Raw genomic sequence first — 20,944 nt, 5'->3', positions numbered from 1 at the left:
ATATCACCCAAATCATTTCACTTCAGTTCAGTCGCTCAGTCATGTCAGGCTCTCTGCGACCCCATGGATCACAGCACGCTAGGCCTCCCTGTCCATCACCAACACCCGGAGTTTACTCAAACTCATGTCCATTGAGTCAGTGATGCCATCCAACCATCTCATCCTGTGTCGTCCCCTTCTCCTCCTGCCTTCAATCATTCCCAGCATCAGGGTCTTTTCAAATGAGTCAGTTCTTCGTATCATGTGGCCAAAGTATTGGAGTTTCAGCTTCAGCATCAGTCCTTCCAACAAACACTCAGGACTGACCTCCTTTAGGATGGACTGGTTGGATATCCTTGCAGTCCAAGGGACTCTCAAGTGTCTTTTCCAATACCACAGTTCAACAGCATCAATTCATCAGCACCCAGTTTTCTTTATACTGCACTCTCACATCCATACATGACCAATGGAAAAACCACAGCCTTGACTAGATGGACCTTTGTTGGCAAAGAAATGTACCTGTTTTTCAATATGCTGTCTAGGTTGGGCATAAGTTTTCTTTCAAGGAGCAAGCGTCTTTTAATTTCATGGCTGTGGTCACCATCTGCAGTGATTGTGGAGCCCAAAAAAATATAGTCAGTCACTGTTTCCTCTATTTCCCCATCTATTTGCCATGAAGTGATGAAACTGGATGTCATGATCTTAGTTTTCTGAATCTTGAGCTTTAAGCCAACTTTTCCACTCTCCTCTTTGACTTTCATCAAGAGGCTTTTTAGTTCCTCTTCACTTTCTGCCATAATGGTGGTATCATCTGCATATCCGAGGTTATTGATATATGTCCTGGAAATCTTGATTCCAGTTTGTGCTTCATCCATTCCAGCATTTCTCATGATGTACTCTGCTGCTGCTGCTGCTGCTGCTGCTAAGTCGCTTCAGTGGTGTCCGACTCTGTGCGACCCCAGAGACGGCAGCCCACCAAGCTCCCTCATCCCTGGGATTCTCCAGACAAGAACACTGGAGTGGGTTGCCATTCCCTTCTCCAATGCATGAAAGTGAAAAGTGAAAGTGAAGTCATTCAGTCATGTCCGACCCTCAGCAACCACATGGACTGCAGCCTTCCAGGCTCCTCCGTCCATGGGATTTTCCAGGCAAGAGTACTGGAGTGGGGTGCCATTGCCTTCTCCAATGATGTACTCCACATATAAGTTAAATAAGCAGGGTGACAATATACAGCTTTGACATACTCCTTTTCCTATTTGGAACCAGTCTGTTGTTCCATGTCCAGTTCTAACTGTTGCTTCCTGACCTGCATGCAGATTTCTCAAGAGGCAGATCAGGTGGTCTGGTATTCCCATCTCTTTCAGGATTCTCCACAGTTTATTGTGATCTACACAGTCAAAGGCTTTGGCATAGTCAATAAAGCAGAAATAGATGTTTTTCTGGAACTCTCTTGCTTTTTCGATGATCCAGAAGATGTTGGGAATTTGATCTCTGGTTCCTCTGCCTTTTCTAAAACCAGCTTCAACATCTGGAAGTTCATGATTCACGTATTGCTGAAGCCTGGCTTGGAGAATTTTGAGCATTACTTTACTACCCTGTGAGATGAGTGCAATTGTGCATTAGTTTGAGCATTCTTTGACATTGCCTTTCTTTGGGACTAGTATGAAAACTGACCTTTTCCAGTCCTGTGGCCATTGCTGAGTTTTCTAAATTTGCTGGGTTACTGAGTGCAGCACTTTCACAGCATCATCTTTTAGGATTTGAAATAGCTCAACTGGAATTCCATCACCTCCACTAGCTTTGTTCATAGTGATGCTTTCTAAGTCCCACTTGACTTCACATTCCAGGATGTCTGACTCTAGGTCAGTGATCACACCATCGTGATTATCTAGGTCATGAAGATCTTTTTTCTACATTTCTTCTGTAGAGTCTTACCACCTCTTCTTAATATCTTCTGCTTTTGTTAGATCCACACCATTTAATGCCCATCTTTGCATGAAATATTCCCTTGGTATCTTGAATTTTCTTGAAGAGATCTCCAGTCTTTCCATTCTATTGTTTTCCTCTATTTCTTTGCACTGATCAGGGAAGACCAAGGAAGGCTTTTTTATCTCTCCTTGCTCTTCTTTGGAACTCTCCATTTAGATGGGTATATCTTTCCTTTTCTCCTTTGCTTTTTGCTTCTCTTCTTTTTACAGATATTTGTAAGGCCTCTTCAGACAGCCATTTTGCTTTATTGCATTTCTTTTTCTTGGGGATGGTCTTGATTCCTGTCTCCTGTACAATGTCACAAACCTCTGTCCATAGTTCATCAGGCACTCTGTCTATCAGATCTAGGCCCTTAAATCTACTTCTCACTTCCACTGTATAATCATAAGGGATTTGATCTAGGTCATACCTGAATGGTCTAGTGGTTTTCCCTACTTTCTTCAATTTAAGTCTGAATTTGGCAATAAGGAGTTCATGATCCGAGCCAAAGTCAGCTCCTGGTCTTTTTTTTTTTTTTTTTTTGATGACTGTATAGAGCTTCTCCATCTTTGGCTGCAAGCAATATAATCAATCTGATTTCAGTGATCACTATCTGGTGATGTCCATGTGTAGAGTCTTCTATTGTGTTGTTGATAGTGGGTGTTTGCTATGACCATGTGTTCTCTTGCCAAAACTCTATTAGTCTTTGCCCTGCTTCATTCCATATTCCAAGGCCAAATTTGCCTGTTACTCCAGGTGTTTCTTGACTTTCTACTTTTGCATTCCAGTCCCCTATAATGAAAAGGACATCTTTTTTTGGTGTTAGTTCTAGAAGGTCTTGTAGGTCTTCATAGAACTGTTCAACTTCAGCTTCTTCAGCATTACTGGTCGGGGCATAGATTTGGATTACCGTGATATTGAATGGTTTGCCTTTGAAATGAACAGAGATCATTCTGTCGTTTTTGAGACTGCACTCAAGTACTGCATTTTGGACTCTTTTGTTGACTATGATGGCTACTCCATTTCTTCTAAGCGATTTTTGCCCACAGTAGTAGATGTAATGGTCATCTGAGTTAAATTCACCTGTTCCAGTCCATTTTGGTTCACTGATTCCTAAAATGTCGATGTTCACTCTTGCCATTTTCTGTTTGACCACTTCCAATTTCCCTTGATTCATGGACCTAACACTTCAGGTTCCTACGCAACATTGCTCTTTACAGCATTGGACCTTGCTTCTATCACCAGTCCCATCCACAACTGTGTGTTGTTTATGCTTTGGCTCCACCTCTTCATTATTTCTGGAGTTATTTCTCCACTGATCTCCAGTAGCATATTGCACACCTACCGACCTGGGGAGTTCATCTTTCAGTGTCCTATCTTTTTGCCTGGACTTCCCATGTGGCTCAGCTGGTAAAGAATTCAACTCACTTAACTCTGTTAAATCACAACATTATAAAACAATAGTGAGTCTTATCTATATGATGAGATCTATACAAACCCATGATTTCCTTTTGACTCAGATGTTAAGGAATCTGCAATGCAGGAGACCCGGGTTCAATCCCTGGGTCAGGAAGATCCCCTGGAAAAGAGAATGGAACCCCGCTCCATTATTTTTGCCTGGAGAATCCCATGGGCAGAGGAGGCTGGCAGTCTATAGTCCATGACATTGCAAAGCATCAGACACAACTGAGTGACTAACAACTTGCACACCCACATACAAAGCCTAAGACTAAGCTTTTCTACACCTGTCCTTTGCTTGGGATACACTAATAACATTCTTCATCCCTCATTTGGCTGCCTTGGATATTTTCACAACTATGTCAGCTCTGGGACCTGGGTATCCTTCAATTCGCTCCCAACTGAGAGTCATAGGTAACTCCACTGTAGAGTGAATGGTGGGGTTTGGTTCACAGTTTGTTAGCCAGCACAACAGGAAGCTTTAGGGAAACATGGTTTATTTCTTCCTTCTTGTTTAGTATATCTCATTGATCAATAGCTTCCTTTCCACATTTGTCAGTGTTCAACCTTATTACAAACTTTAAGTCTGGAGTCCACTTATTTTCTAATTTAACAAAGTACACCTTTAAAAGAAGAACAGTATAAAAGTATATCAAAGGGAAACCACTCAACATTCAATGATAACCTATATGAGAAAAGAATCTAAAAAAGAATGAATATATGTATATGTATAACTGAGTCACATTGTTGTACATCTGAAACAAACACAAGTTGTAAAACAACTATATTTCAATAAAATTATAAATTTTTTAAATTAAAAAAGTCTTAAAAAAACTAAAAGTCAAGGGTTTTGAGATCCATCTTATAAATAAAACAACCTAGCATATTAAATTATGTAGAAGAATGAAAATAAGAAAAAAAAACAAAAAACTCTTGAGAGTCCCTGGGACAGCAAGGAGATCAAACAAGTCAAATCCAAAGGAAATCAATGCTGATTACTCATTGGAAAGACTGGATGCTGAAACTCTGATACTTTGGCTGCCCGATGAGAAGGGCTGACTCATTGGAAAAGATCCTGATGCTGGGAAAGATTGAAGGCAGGAGGAGAAGGGAGTGACTGAGGATGAGATGGTTGGATGGCATCATCAACTCAAAGGACATGAGTTTGAGCAAACTCTGGGAGATAGTGAAGGACAGGCAAGCCTGTTGTGCTGCAGTCCATGAGGCCGCAAAAAGCCAGACACAACTAAGCAACTAAATGACAAAAGACCCGAATGAAAAAGAAAGCTAACTTCCAAGCAGAAAAATCAACAAACACAAACCATGGTTCTTCGAAATCACCACAAAATGGAAAAGAAAGAAAAGGGAGAAGGGGGAGGGAATTTACCATTCACATGAATTAAAAGAGGATAATGGAAAAGATTGGGCTTCCCTGGTGGCTCAGATGGTAAAGAATCTGCTTGCAATATGGGAGACCCAGGTTTGAGCCCTGGGTTGGGAAGATTTCCTGGAAAAGGAAAAGGTAACCTACTCCAGTATTCTTACATGGAGAATCCCATGGACAGAGGAGCCTGACAGGCTACAATCCATGGGGTTGCAAAGAGTCAGACATGACTGAGGAACTAACACTTCAGCTTTCACTTTAATACAAAAAATACCATGAGCATTACAAAGAGAATACAATAAACATCATGCAGATTAATTTTTAAATTTTAATGTAAAGGACAAATATCTTTAAAAATGACATACAAGAATAATATAATGACATAGAAAATCTGGACAATTGCATATTGACTTAAGAATTTGAATCCTTTATTTTATTTTTACTTTATTTTATTGTTTTGGACATACATGCAGCTTGTGGGATCTTAGCTTTCCTACTAGCAATCGAAACCAGGCCCACAGCAATGCAAGTACCAATTCGTGACCACTGGACCACCAGGGAATTCCCTGAATACATAATTTTTAAAATTCCCACAGAAAAGACTTTATGTCAGAGAGTGTTTTGCCTATGTTCTCCTCTAGGAGTTTTATAGTTTCTGGTCTTACATTTAGATCTTTAATCCATTTTGAGTTTATTTTTGTGTATGGTGTTAGAAAGTGTTCTAGTTTCATTCTTTTACAAGTGGTTGACCAGTTTTCCCAGCACCACTTGTTAAAGAGATTGTCTTTAATCCATTGTATATTCTTGCCTCCTTTGTCAAAGACAAGGTGTCCATATGTGCATGGATTTATCTCTGGGCTTTCTATTTTGTTCCATTGATCTATATTTCTGTCTTTGTGCCAGTACCATACTGTCTTGATGACTGTGGCTTTGTAGTAGAGCCTGAAGTCAGGTATGGAGAACAGTGTGGAGATTCCTTAAAAAAACTAGAAATAGAACTGCCTTATGATCCAGCAATCCCACTGCTGGGCATACACACTGAGGAAACCAGAAGGGAAAGAGACACGTGTACCCCCAATGTTCATCGCAGCACTGTTTATAATAGCCAGGACATGGAAGCAACCTAGATGTCCATCAGCAGATGAATGGATAAGAAAGCTATGGTACATATACACAATGGAGTATTACTCAGCCATTAAAAAGAATACATTTGAATCAGTTCTAATGAGGTGGATGAAACTGGAGCCTATTATACAGAGTGAAGTAAGCCAGAAAGAAAAACACCAATACAGTATACTAACGCATATATATGGAATTTAGAAAGATGGTAACAATAACCCTGTGTACGAGACAGCAAAAGAGACACTGATGTATACAACAGTCTTATGGACTCTGTGGGAGAGGGAGAGGGTGGGAAGATTTGGGAGAATGACATTGAAACATGTATAATATCATGTATGAAACGAATCACCAGTCTAGGTTCGAGGCACGATACTGGATGCTTGGGGCTGGTGCACTGGGATGACCCAGAGGGATGGTATGGGGAGGGAGGAGGGAGGAGGGTTCAGAATGGGGAACACATGTATACCTGTGGCGGATTCATTTCTATATTTGGCAAAACCAATACAATATTGTGAAGTTTAAAAATAAAATAAAATTTAAAAAAAAAAAAAAAGAAAGCTGAGCACCAAAAAAAAAAAAAAGAAAAGACTTTAAGTCTAGAGGGCTTCACAAAAACATTGTGCAGAAAAGTTTTACCAAGGTTTTCCAGGGTACATGAGTCCAGCAATATCATGATATAAAAACCAGATAAAGACATTGAAGGAAGGAAAAATTATAAACCAAACTGTCTTGGGATATTAAACAACATATTAGTGAACTGAATCTAGCAATATAAAAAAGATAATACTGCAAATCTAACTCGACTGGGCAAGTCCCAAATTCTCAGGGTCGCCTGTTACATAGGACAGGCTGGAACCCTTGGGCAGAAGCTGATGATGTTATCCACAAGCAGAATTTCTTTTTACTTCAGGGAAGGCTTAGCTCTTAAAACTTTACAGCTGACTGAACTGTGCCCACTGGAATATGTAGAATAATTGTCCCTATGCTATGCTAAGCCACTTCAGTCGTGTCCGACTCTGTGCAACCCCATAGACGGCAGCCCACCAGGTTCCCCCATCCCTGGGATTCTCCAGGCAAGAACACTGGAGTGGGTTGCCATTTCCTTCTCCAATGCATGAAAGTGAAAAGTGAAAGTGAAGTTGCTCAGTCGTGTCCGACTCTTAGCGACCCCATGGACTGCAGCCTACCAGGCTCCTCCGTCCATGGGATTTTCCAGGCAAGAGCACTGGAGTGTCCCTACTTAACATCAATTGATTATGGACTTCAATCACATCTACAAAATACCTACAGAGCAACACACAGATCACATTTTATTGAATAACTGAGGAATATAGTCTGGTCAAGTTGACACATTATACTGACCATTAAAAATGGAAATATTTCCCATGTATTTTCATAAGCTACAAAAGAATTGATGCTTTTGAACTGTGGTGTTGGAGAATACTCTTGAGAGTCCCTTGGACTACAAGGAGAACCAATCAGTCAATCCTAAAGAAAATCAGTCCTGAATATTCAGGAAGGACTGATGCTGAAGCTGAAACTCCAATACTCTGGCCACCTGATGGGAAGAATTGACTCATTGGAAAAGACCTTGATGCTGGGAAAGATTAAAGGCAGAGAACAAGGGGACGACAGAGGATGTGATAGTTGGATGGCATCACTGAGTCGATGGACATGATTTTGAGTAAGTTCCAGGAGTCGGTTATGGACAGGGAAGCCTAGTGTGCTGCAGTCCACGGGGTCACAAAAAGCCAGACATGACTGAACGACTGAACTGACTGAGATAATTCTGATACCAAAAGCTGATAAAATATTTTAAGAAAAGCACGTTATACATGAATATCCTTCATGAACAATAAGTACAAAAATTCTTGAGAAACTACACACAGCAATACATAAAAAAGATGCTATATTATGACCAAGTGAAGTTGTTTCCAGGAATGTTAAGTTTAACTTTCAAATACTAATCACATTTAATAATTCACATTAAAACAGTAAAGATAAATAATCATACGACTATCTGAAGAGACGCAGAAGAAATATTTGTTAAAATTCAACACCTATTCTTCATTTATTTTAAAAGGTAAAATAATTGGTAATTGAGGAATTAAAAGAAACATAATCAATCTGATAACAGATACTTACCTTAAAAATTGCAATTAATATTATTTGTAATGAAAAAATGTTGAAAAATTTTGCCCTAAGAGTGCAAGATTATCTTATCTAACCAATTCTCTTCAACACTAACTGGAAACTCTAGCCGCAAGTCAAGAAAAGGAAATAAAAGTCATAAATATTGGAAATGAAGATATAAAATTGTCATTATTTACAGCTGACATGATTGTATATGGACAAAATCCAATATCTAAAAAGGTAGAACATAGAAAGGTATCTTCACACTCTTTAAGGATATGCAGATTTCTTAGGATACGAAACATCAACTATAAAAGAATTAAAAAGGTAAACATTAGACTTCATCAAAATTAAACCTTGATCTCCACTAAGGATATAAATGGCAAGCCACTGATAGGAATATCCACAAAGCACTAGTATTATTAAATACTAGAATATTAAAACTAAACATCCCCAAGGGGGATTTGAGGAAGGAGTTGGGGAAGGGATCAACACCCACAGAAATCTCAAAATGACAAAGTCAGTGTTCAGTGGGACAGGCTGGGATACTCTGTACACACTTTCCCTGACATCTCCACACAATGAAATGCAAGGGTCAGTGGTGCTCAGACAAGTAAAGGCTATAAAAGCAAGGGACCCATAATTACCTATTACACTGAGTCTCAGGCTTTGTTCTCAATATCCACATGCAGTAGCCTGTTCGTCTGTGCTCCCCTCTCTGGAAAGAAATGACTAAGGACACCTCCTTCACATTTTCTTTTTCTTGGGCATTTTCACTTCATAAAGCTGCAGTCAGTGTGTTCTGTGTGTGCTGAGGAGGGAATGACACGGTCCCTGGTGGTCCCACCACGGCCGGCATTGGTGGCTCAAGTGCATCTGCCCTTTGTGTCCATGAAAGGACCTGAAGACTCAGTTCAGCTCTGACAAGCTGCTGATTTTCTTTCTTTCTTTCTTTTTTTTCCGCCTGAATGAGGGGTGTGTGGTGAATAAGCATTTTGCAACTTAGTTTTCCTCAATAAATCACAGCATTTTTCTGAGAGCAGCTGTGTGCAAGTTCACAAGCTCAGAGCAGTCCCAGACTTTTTTGGAAAATGAAAATGCCTAAATCTAACTTCCACATCTCACCTTCAGTTTCACTTGTTTTAGCAGTAGGAAGACTCCTTGGAGGTGATGATTTCAATGACAGGAATTGTAGATAATTGAGACTTCTTACTCAGTGTTATTTGGGACTTTGGCAAATTGTATGAAAATTACATTACTCTGAAATATTTAATGCTCAGTGGTGTATGTGGAAAACAACTGATTTTTATTCTGTGAGTCTACATAAGGAAGTGTCCATCAAAATCTTCAAGGACTACAAACCTATAATCTCTGTGATATAAACTCATGAGATGATATTTATGGGCCTGAAAACTGTCTCTGACAATAACTTTAATGCAACATAATGCCACTTTGCCAAAGGCAAAAGAAGAGGGTGGCAGAGAATGAGATGGCTGGATGGCATCACCGACTCAATGGAAATGAACTTGGGCAAACTCCGGGAGATAGTGAGGAACAGGAAGACCTGGCGTGCTGCAGTTCGTGGACTCACAGAGTCGAACATGACTTAGCAACTGAGCAACAACAAATGCCACTGTCATCAGACTCTTTCTCTTACCTAAACACATATGTGGTATTTTAAAAATAGTTACCCAATACTTAGTGCTCAACATGCATTTAGATATTATTAAAAAATTTAATTAAAATGAATTTCATTTTCTCTTCCCAACAAACCTTAGGAAGTGGGTATTATTTTCTCCATTTTACAGAAAGGAGAGTGTGGCTTTGTGGGGCAGAGATGGTAAGACGGAGAGCGTGGATGGGGGCTTGGAAAGGGAAACTGTGGGGCTCTGCACTGTGCCACACTTCAAAGCTGTTGGCATCATGAATTATTATCAGGTGCAATAGCACCACATAAATTGACTTTTTTATGATGCTTTCCTTCATCCTTTGAAATGGTGAACAACTCCAATTTGCCCAATCACTCATATAATGTGACTGAACTAGCTGGTAGTTGTGAGAGTCAGCATACACGATGGTGCACAAACTCATGATCATCTCTCTGTTGGGATGTGGTCTCTGAGTGACATCACCTGAGGGGGTGGACTGTCCTTCAGTGCAGACCACTACTCAGAATCCAGGGTTTGCCTTAGCCACACTTGGCATCACTATCACAAAATATTAAATAAATTACCTGAAATTCCATTTAAGTGAATGAGAAAGAATTAGATGAGGGAAAGTATATGGAATAAACACTTTAGAAGTAATAAAAATAAAAATGATCAAGAATCTTCTAAGGGTTATCAAATACACCAAGGATAAACAAAATCATCAAAAATGAGTTTGACACAGGTGTGCTAACACAGCTGAAAAATCCCCTTCCAGACCCTTTCCTTCCCCGCTCTCAGCTGATGATAGAAAGAATGGGTCCCACACAGGAACTCGGATTCCACCAGCACCTTCTGCCCCACAATCAACGTGGCCTTTTCCTCTCATTTGGGATCAAAGGTCACCTCCTAGAAGCTCCACCATCTCCTGGACCAGGCTCCCTAACTGCTTCCAACCTCCACATCCAGTTTGCCTTCCAGGACTTCCTCCACAGAGCTCCCACAATTAGGATTCCAAAGCTATCACAGGGTGAATCTCTGGATGCCTTCCTTCCCTCAGGAGGGAGGAGACCCATGAGGGAAGGGCTTCATGCCTGGTTCACCCCTGTACCTCAGGGCCTCACCTTGTTTGTTGAAGGAAAGGATGGAAGAGAGGGAAAAATCACCAACCATACTCCCCTCCCAGAAACTAAAATCTCAAACAACAGGCAAGGGCTTCTCAGACCCTGCATTCCAGATGGGCCTCTCTCCTGATTCATTCAAATTTCTTCCAGCCTGTCTTCACCTCAACTCCCTCCAAGCCTCCAGGATTTATAGTCCTTTGCTCTCTAACTCCTCAGGTCACCAGACATCTCCTGAATCCAAATCAACCAACAAGTTTCCATGGACTCACATCTTGTTTGCACTGAACAGACCTGTCCTTCCTCTGATCTCCACTGTATATCCTCCTCTCTTCCTTGCTGTTCATTATGTGTCTTCTGTACTTCCCTTCTGTCTCTGCTTTCTCCCTGAATATCAGGGCTTCCTAAGCTTCTGATCTGGGCCCCTAAACTGCTTTCCTCTCTCTGTACAATCTTATCCATCCTCACAGATTTAGCTACTTGCTCAGTGAAGAATACGCAGGCTCCGTGCTCATCCCAGTTCTCTTGCTCAAAGAGCAGGCTCTTACTTCAAATGAACTACAGGACACCTCCACCAAACTTCAAGATAAATGAACTACAAGTGGTAGAGAAGGGACTGGAAATCAGCTAGACTAGAATTTTCTCTTCTCTTTAATGAGAGTATTTCCTGCTTAAATCAGGTAGCATCTACCCCTGTCCCTCTATATGCCATCCAAAAGTATGTGACAAATTCTGATTATGATGACTAACTAACCATATGCTAAGCACAAGGTGGAAACCCAACCTTGGCCTAGCTTGCTGTAGCAAAGAAACAGAACCTTTCACAAAATCCTTTCAAAGTAATTTACAATCACTGTCAAAATGTGACACTGTTTTTAGGGAAAAAATTGTTTCTGGGGATAAATTATGTAGCTAAATCCAACAGGGCATACTTATAAAATAAGTTTGCAGAAGAAAAAAACAATCAGACATCTTGACAGTAAAAGTCCTCTGTCTTTGGGTCTCAGCTTAGTTCTCATTGGCAACAGTGGAAGCCTTACCCTCAGGCTGCACTGTCTGTAGGACACTGTTGCACTGTTCATTGCTGCATTTCTGTGTTCAGCTTTTGATAAATACATTTCATTTCCAAAATTAACACTTGGAAAGAAAAAGTATATTCCCCACAGGCTTAATCGCTGATAAGCAGACAGAATATCAGAGGGAAAAAAAAAAAAAAGAACATTCCATAGGAGCAACAATACTGAATGTGAGGATGAGAGCTGAGATGACCTAACATTATTTCTTCGAACCTCAAGTTCACAGACAAACTGAGGCAAGATAGAAGGTATTCCCGTAGGTCTCTCTCTTTTTTAAGACACCTTAAGCAAAAGGGCTGTCTGGGGAGGCCTTACAAATAGCTGTGAAAAGAAGAGAAGTGAAAAGCAAAGGAGAAAAGGAAAGATATAGGCATCTGAATACTGAGTTCCAAAGAACAGCAAGAAAAGATAAGAAAGCCTTGTTCAGCAATCAATGCAAAGAAATAGAGGAAAACAACAGAATGGGAAAGACTAGAGATCTCTTCAAGAAAATTATAGATACCAGGGGATATTTCATGCAAAGATGGGCTCAATAAAGGACAGAAATGGTATGGACCTAACAGAAGCAGAAGATATTAAGAAGAAATGGCAAGAATACACAGAAGAACTGTACAAAAAAGATCTTCATGACACAGATAATCACGATGGTGTGATCACTCACCTAGAGCCAGACATACTGGAATGTGAAATCAAGTGTGCCTTAGAAAGCATCACTACGAACAAAGCTAGTGGAGGTGATGGAATTCCAGTGGAGCTATTTCAAATCCTGAAAGATGATACTGTGAAAGTGCTGCACTCAATACTCCAGCAAATTTGGAAAACTCAGCAGTGGCCACAGGACTGGAAAAGGTCAGTTTTCATTCCAGTCCCAAAGAAAGGCAACGCTAAAGATAGCTCAAACTACCCTGCGATTGCACTCATCTCACACGCTAGTAAAGCAATGCTCAAAATTCTCCAAGCCAGGTTTCAGCAATATGTGAACCATAAACTTCCTGATATTCAAGCTGGTTTTAGAAAAGGCAGAGGAACCAGAGATCAAATTGCCAACATCTGCTGGATCATGGAAAAAGCAAGGGAGTTCCAGAAAAACATCTATTTCTGCTTTATTGACTATGCCAAAGCCTTTGACTGTGTGGATCACAAGAAACTGTGGAAAATTCTGTATGAGATGGGAATACCAGACCACCTGATCTGCCTCTTGAGAAATCTGTATGCAGGTGAGGAAGCAAAAGTTAGAACTGGACATGGAACAACAGACTGGTTCCAAATAGGAAAAGGAGTACGTCAAGGCTGCATCTTGTCACCCTGCTTATTCAACTTATATGCAGAGTACATCATGAGAAATGCTGGACTGGAAGAAACACAAGCTGGAATCAAGATTGCCAGGAGAAATATCAATAACCTCAGATATGCAGATGACACCACCCTTATGGCAGAAAGTGAAGAGGAACTCAAAAGCCTCTTGATGAAAGTGAAAGTGGAGAGTGAAAAAGTTGGCTTAAAGCTCAACATTCAGAAAACGAAGATCATGGCATCCGGTCCCATCACTTCATGGGAAATAGATGGGGAAACAGTGGAAACAGTGTCAGACTTTACTTTTTTGGGCTCCAAAATCACTGCAGATGGTGACTGCAGCCATGAAATTAAAAGACACTTACTCCTTGGAAGGAAAATTATGACCAACCTAGATAGCATATTCAAAACAGAGACATTACTTTGCCAACAAAGTTCTGTCTAGTCAAGGCTATGGTTTTTCCTGTGGTCATGTATGGATGTGAGAGTTGGACTATGAAGAAGGCTGAACACCGAAGAATTGATGCTTTTGAACTGTGGTGTTGGAGAAGACTCTTGAGAGTCCCTTGGACTTCAAGGAGATCCAACCAGTCCATTCTGAAGGAGATCAGCCCTGGGATTTCTTTGGAAAGAATGATGCTAAAGCTGAAACTCCAGGACTTTGGCCACCTCATGGGAAGAGTTGACTCATTGGAAAAGACTCTGATGCTGGGAGGGATTAGGGGCAGGAGGAGAAGGGGACGACAGAAGATGAGATGGCTGGATGGTGTCACTGAATCCATGGACATGAGTCTGGATGAACTCTGGGAGTTGGTGATGGACAGTGAGGCCTGGTGTGCTGTGATTCATGGGGTCGCAAAGAGTCGGACACGACTGAGTGACTGAACTGAGCTGAACTGAAGACACAGCAATATGCTTGTGAAAAGAAAAACTGCCTACATAAACAAAAGACATTTTCTGAGATGACTTTGATCCCAGAATCGAATTACTGGCCTAAAAGCTTTTGTGTCGTCAAAGTTGCACTCTGTGGTCCTTCTTGGAGTTCTCAGGTGGCTCAGTGGTAAGAATCTGCCTGCACTGCAGCAGATGCAGGAGACACGAGTTTGGTCTCAGGGTTAGGAATATCTCCTAGACAAAGAAATGGCAACCCACTCCAGTATTCTTGCCTGAGATATCCCAGGATTGAGGGGCCTGGCGGGCTGCAATCCATGGGGTCACAAAAGAGTCAAACACAACTTAGTAACCAGACAATGTTGCCCTTGTTAAAGAATTATTTTCACCCTATTTTTAGCCAATCTTTTCTTTGTAGGTATCCACACTTGGCTTTATCCAAATAAAATGGTGCAGCAGATATTTGTCCCTTGAGGGAATACAACACATCATGCTCGTGCTCAGTTGTGTCAGAATCCTTGCAGCCCCATGGACTATAGCCCTCCAGGCTCCTCTGTCTGTGGAATTTTCTAGGCAAGAATACTGAAGTGGGTTGTCATTCCCTTCTCCAGGGCATCTTCCCAACCCAGGGATCGATTCCACATCTCTTGTATCTCCTGCATTGGCAGAATTGATGCTTTTGAACTGTGGTGTTGGAGAAGACTCTTGAGAGTCCCTTGGACTGCAAGGAGATCCAACTAGTCCATCCTAAAGGAGATCAGTCCTGGGTGTTCTTTGGAAGGACTGATGTTGAAGCTGAAACTCCAATACTGTGGCCACCTCATGTGAAGAGCTGACTCATTGGAAAAGCTGATACTGGGAAAGATTGAGGGCAGGAGGAGAAGGGGACGACAGAGGATGAGATGGTTGGATGGCATCATCGGCTCAATGAACATGAGTTTTGGTAAACTCCGGGAGTTGGTGATGGACAGGGAGGCCTGGCATGCTTCATTTCATGTGGTGGCAAACAGCCAGACACGACTGAGTGACTGAACTGAACTGAACTGAACTGAGCCACCTGGGAAGCCCAATACAATGCATAATTTAGTTAATCTAGGCTATCTTTCCATGAGAGGTGATTATTTTTATATTATGAAATGTGCTCATAGTAAAGGGAATCCACACCAGACACCTTGGAGGCAGACGGAGAACCACTTACCAGCATGTCCATGCTTCAGACCAACAATGACATGACTGTGTAGACATGCCTGCCCCAGGGGTTACTCATGTTAACTCAGGATCCCAATCAGAACTGCACCTTTCTCTCACAAACACAGCATTTACTGAGGATAACAGGACACACTGCCAGGCTGATAGGCCCACCCTCAGCCCCTGTGAAAAATCCTTGAGAAACAGGCACTCTGCTCTTCCCTGTGAGAACTCTGACAGGACTGATACATTACCTGGATGAAATCAAGAAATATCAGGGGCAGCAAGTCATCCATATGCCCAATGGCTTTGGAGAAACGATTCAAAATTCTTCCTGCAAGAACAGGATATGAGAAATTACTCATTCCTTCAGGAGCCTTAAGAGAAATAATATATGAACATATCAAAACAATATTTTTGAAGAATATGTATTTATAGATCAGATCAGCCACTCAGTCATGTCCGACTCTTTGCGACCCCATGTATGGCAGCACACCAGGCCTCCCTGTCCATCTCCAACTCCCGGAGTTCACCCAGACTCACGTCCATCGAGTCAGTGACGCCATCCAGCCATCTCATCCTGTCGTCCCCTTCTCCTCCTGCCCCCAATCCCTCCCAGCATCAGAGTCTTTTCCAATGAGTCAACTCTTCCCATGAGGTGGCCAAAGTCCTGGAGTTTCAGCTTTTAGCATCATTCCTTCCAAAGAAATCCCAGGGCTGATCTCCTTCAGAATGGACTGGTTGGATCTCCTTGCAGTCCAAGGGACTCTCAGAGTCTTCTCCAACACCACAGTTCAGAAGCATCAATTCTTCAGTGCTTAGCTTTCTTCACAGTCCAACTCTCACATCCATACATGACCACAGGAAAAACCATAGCCTTGCCTAGACAAACCTTTGTTGGCAAAGTAATGTCTCTGCTTTTCAATATGCTATCTAGGTTGGTCATAACTTTCCTTCCAAGGAGTAAGCATCTTTTAATTTCATGGCTGCAGTCACCATCTGCAGTGATTTTGGAGCCCAAAAAAATAAAGTCTGACACTGTTTCCACTGTTTCCCCATCTATCTCCCATGAAGTGATGGGACCAGATGCCATGATCTTCATTTTCTGAATGTTGAGCTTTAAGCCAACTTTTTCACCCTCCTCTTACACCTCCATCAAGAGGCTTTTTAGTTCCTCTTCACTTTCTGCCATAAGGGTGGTGTCATCTGCATATCTGAGGTTATTGATATTTCTCCTGGCAATCTTGATTTCAGCTTGTGCTTCTTCCAGCCCAGTGTTTCTCATGATGTACTTTGCATATAAGTTAAATAAGCAGGGTGACAATATACAGACTTGACGTACTCCTTTTCCTATTTGGAATCAGTCTGTTGTTCCATGTCCAGTTCTAACTGTTGCTTCCTCACCTGCATACAAATTTCTCAAGAGGCAGATCAGGTGGTTTGGTATTCCCATCTCTTTCAGAAACTGTGCCCTAAACCTTTGGGCCTATCTTTGCAGTCCTTATTTGGGCTCCTATTTTCTTGAAGGAATGAAGTTCTGATAATAGACACAGGAGGGGGAGACAAGAGACACACTGGTATGCCTGTTGCTCTAGGATTAGTGACTTAAAGATTTAAACTTGGTTCCAAATCCTTGAATAATAAATCAGGATTTGGAGAAGCCTACAGGTCATCAAGAACTTGGTTAACAGTGGCCACAAGCTGTGATAACAGAAATTCAGTCCCACTTGATACAATTTACAATTTAGTTTCCACATTAACAGGAAAAGTAGAGCAACTTCACAACCATAATAGAGAAGAGTCTTCCAATAACTTCCTCACTCCATTTGTAATACGATGAGATTGTGAGGGCCTCTGCAGTTTACCATGCTGTGCTCCTCATAGTGCCTGGACTAAAGAACATGTGTTGAATAAATCTGTACAAAATTCTGCCCTAAACAGTCTTATTTAATCCTCACAACTGTCTTGTGAACCAGGAAGGGCAGTGGTTAATCCCATTTCACCATAGAGAAGTTCCGACACCATGTTGACATCCTCACTGAGGTTCATTAGGCACTGTCCCTGCGTTAAGTGCTGTGAATGTATTAACCTGCTTAATGCCCACAACATCAAGATATCAGTAAGTGTGTGAACAGTATCCTCATTTTATAGGTAAGAAAATTGAGACACAGAGAAGTTAAATAACTAATACGTAAGACTGCAAGGAGATCCAACAAGTCCATTCTGAAGGAGATCAGCCCTGGGATTTCTTTGGAAGGAATGATGCTAAAGATGAAACTCCAGTACTTTGGCCACCTCATGCAAAGAGCTGACTCATTGGAAAAGACTCTGAGGCTAGGAGGGATTGGGGGCAGAAGCAGAAGGGGACGACAGAGGATGAGATGGCTGGATGGCATCACTGACTTGATAGACCTGAGTCTGGGTGAACTCCGGGAGTTGGTGATGGACAGGGAGGCCTGGCGTGCTGCAATTCATGGGGTCATAAAGAGTCGGACATGACTGAGCAACTGAACTGAACTGAACTGAAGTATTAACATAACTATAACTGGCTATTACCATTAGTAACTATCTCCAGGACTGAACCAAGAAATTTGACTCCAGGGTCCATACTTATAACCATGACAACATCCTGCCTGGAGATTTGCCTGCCCAGAAGTATCTATCTACTTTGGTCTTGATCACACAGCTAATTGATGGCCAGGCCAAGGCTACTGTTGTCCTCCCTCCAGTAACATCCCTGCCTCAACAGGCCCTGTCAATCATGACCTACAAAAACAAAGCCACCCTGGGCCCCAGCACAAGTCTAACCAACTGAACAGAGTGGGCATGTGTGCTGATGATCCACCTTTTCATAGGAACCCAGGTCAGGAGGCTACCTTCCAAAGCAAGACAGGTTGAAAGCCTCAGGGTATAGGAAGCAACCACTGGGAACCCTTCAGGGACACTCTTACTTAATAATGAAGATACACCTGCTAGGTACCACAAGACATCTTTAATGTAACCAAAAGTCCATTCTAAAACTAGAGAGTTGATTTTATCGAAGATGATGTTTACATTTCACTGATCTTGTATTTTAATTAATCTTACATTACCATTTAGGTAAAACTCAAAATATGAGCACATAAAGAGTTCTGTGGTTCCAGAAATGGATGAGCAGTGAAAGAAACAAACACACAGCCTGTCTCCTGTAGAGATGTTTCTGGAAGAAGGTCCTTCCTAGTTAGCTTAACACCATGTAACACAGCCAACATTTTAACAACTAGTCAAAAACATTTCAACACATTTTCATCATCTGTTGGGTGTTTCATATGCCACATAACAAATGGATTCCTAAATCATCCTGCAAAGTAAACATTCATGTATTTTTACAGACATGCATACATGGGAATAAAAGCTTATATGCTCCTATATTCAGATTTTCTCTGGTAGGAAAAATTACCAGTGAAGCTTTTTGTAGAAAATGAATAAACATACACAGTGATTTTCTTCCAAGCATCTCTTCCACTTTCAAATATGAAAATGCAAATAGGCACTTAATGTGTTAACAAGACATATTCATTAAGAAATTTCATGTCTGACTTACCTATTGGATTTCTATGGAAGAACAATACCGGAGCTCTTAAAATAGACTCCAACATTTTGTCATGCAAAGCTCGTGAAGAATTAACAAGGATGTAGAATATCAACAGAGATCTTGTGATACCAAAAAGGACAGTAGACACAGTTAACCCTGAAATAAAGAAGCATCACTCAGCACAAGATCTTTGTCTTATCCTCAACCATGCTAAAGCATGGCAGGCAGTTTAAAAAGATACTGTGCATTTTATTCTATAAATAATGTTTGTATAGAGATTTATATATATACAGAATTATATATATATATATATAAAGTAGGTTCTGAGAAGGCAATGGCAACCCACTCCAGTACTCTTGCTTGGCAAATCCCATGGACAGAGGAGCCTGGCAGGCTGCAGTCCATGAGGTCGCTAAGAGTCGGACACGACTGAGCGTCTTCACTTTCACTTCCATGCATTGGAGAAGGAAATGGCAACCCACTCCAGTGTTCTTGCCTGGAGAATCCCAGGGACGGGGGAGCCTGATGGGCTGCCGTCTATGGGGTCGCACAGGGTTGGACATGACTGAAGCGACTTAGCAGCAGTAGCAGCAGCAAAGTAGGTTATCTAAGAGTTTAATGCTTTCAAAAATACATTTATAAAGAAAAGTGTAAAAATCACTGTTTTCCTCCCACTAAATAGAAACAACATGGGGGGGGGGGGGAAATCATGTGTAAACTACAGCTTCATTCTATGCTTGCCTAATTCACTTACAAATTCTAATAAAACTTATAAGAAAGATAATTATACAAGTAGCTGATCTTCCTTTCTCCACATTTCAAATCTCATTATCTACAACATGTCCCATAATCTAAAAGTAAGGTATGCTTTGGTGAAAGTGTTAGTTGCTCAGTCAAATCATACTCTTTGCAACCCCATGGACTGTATCCCCCAGGCTCCCCTATCCATGGAATTCTCCAGGCAAGAATACTGGAGTGGGTTGCTATTCCCTTCTCCAATGCTTTGCTACCAGCACATGAATTAACAGGGAAAAGGAGAAATGAACTACCATTTCCTTGTAATTTACAAGGAAGTATACTTCCATGTGAAGTAGCTTTTTAAGAATCTATTGTATAACACAGGGCACTCTACTTAATGTTCTGTGGTGACCTAGTTGGGAAGGAAATCCAAAGAGAGGATATATGTTTAATTGCTTCACTTGGCTGTACAACCAAGTGAAATTAACATGACACTGGAAAGCAACTATAATAAAAATTAATAAAACTTTAAAATATTCAAAATAAAGTAGCTACTTTCATGCCCAAGTCACTATAAAGAGCATGAAAACACCATGTAAAGTTAGAGGTGGACAAACTCTTTCATAATTGAACTGCAAGAAACTACAAATTATCTTTTGACATGAGATAATCTAAACAAGATAATCTAATCTCTATTTTATAGAACCCCAAAAGAAAATATAATCATTTAAATTTATGTCTTATCAATTACATAAAGGAGCACTACTACACACATAAAAATTAAAATAGCCCTCCAAACATCTCTTCAACTCACAATGCTATATAGAGTGGGGATAAATTCGGCAACATATATTCCATCAAGTACTTTTTTCCATTCAGCTGCCACATCAGTGTTATTTAAATTCTGAAAGCTGGTTAAATTCTTGAATTCTATCAACAGGTATTTGCCTTAGCCCACAATACTATATGAATGTGTAACAGAATCCCTTCCTTCTTCTTTAAGTGCTCAGTTCAGTCCAGTTCAGTCACTCAGTTGTGTCCAACTCTTTGCGACCCCGTGAATCACAGCATGCCAGGACTCCCTGTCCATCACCAACTCCTGGAGTTCACCCAAAATCATGTCCATCAAGTCGGTGATGCCATCCAGCCATCTCATCCTCTGTCATCCCCTTCTCCTCCTGCTCCCAATCCCTCCCAGCATCAGGGTCTTTTCCAATGAGTCAACTCTTCACATGAGGTGGCAAAGTACTGGAGTTTCAGCTTTAGCATCAGTCCTTCCAATGAACACCCAGGACTGATCTCCTTTAGGATGGACTGGTTGGATCTCCTTGCAGTCAAAGGGACTCTCAAGAGTCTTCTCCAACACCACAGTT

General features: G+C 41.2%; 1 protein-coding gene across 2 annotated transcripts in view; it reads right to left on the bottom strand.

The window, feature by feature from the left end:
- The window catches only part of LOC129624652 (ATP-binding cassette sub-family C member 4-like), a 156,850-nt gene that overhangs the window by 82,873 nt on the left and 53,033 nt on the right, over positions 1-20,944 (bottom strand). For both annotated transcript variants that reach the window (XM_055542810.1, XM_055542811.1), the window contains exons 16-17: positions 18,843-18,989; positions 15,514-15,593 (exon numbers count right to left, since the gene is read on the bottom strand). In XM_055542810.1, the coding sequence (XP_055398785.1) occupies positions 15,514-15,593; positions 18,843-18,989 (227 nt within the window). The remainder of the gene's footprint in view (positions 1-15,513; positions 15,594-18,842; positions 18,990-20,944) is intronic.

Source organism: Bubalus kerabau, chromosome 12 (genome assembly GCF_029407905.1).
Source record: "Bubalus kerabau isolate K-KA32 ecotype Philippines breed swamp buffalo chromosome 12, PCC_UOA_SB_1v2, whole genome shotgun sequence".
In the NCBI taxonomy this organism is placed as follows: domain Eukaryota; kingdom Metazoa; phylum Chordata; class Mammalia; order Artiodactyla; family Bovidae; genus Bubalus; species Bubalus kerabau.
Note: the sequence above shows the minus strand (reverse complement) of the source record. Positions and strands in the feature narration are given on the sequence as shown.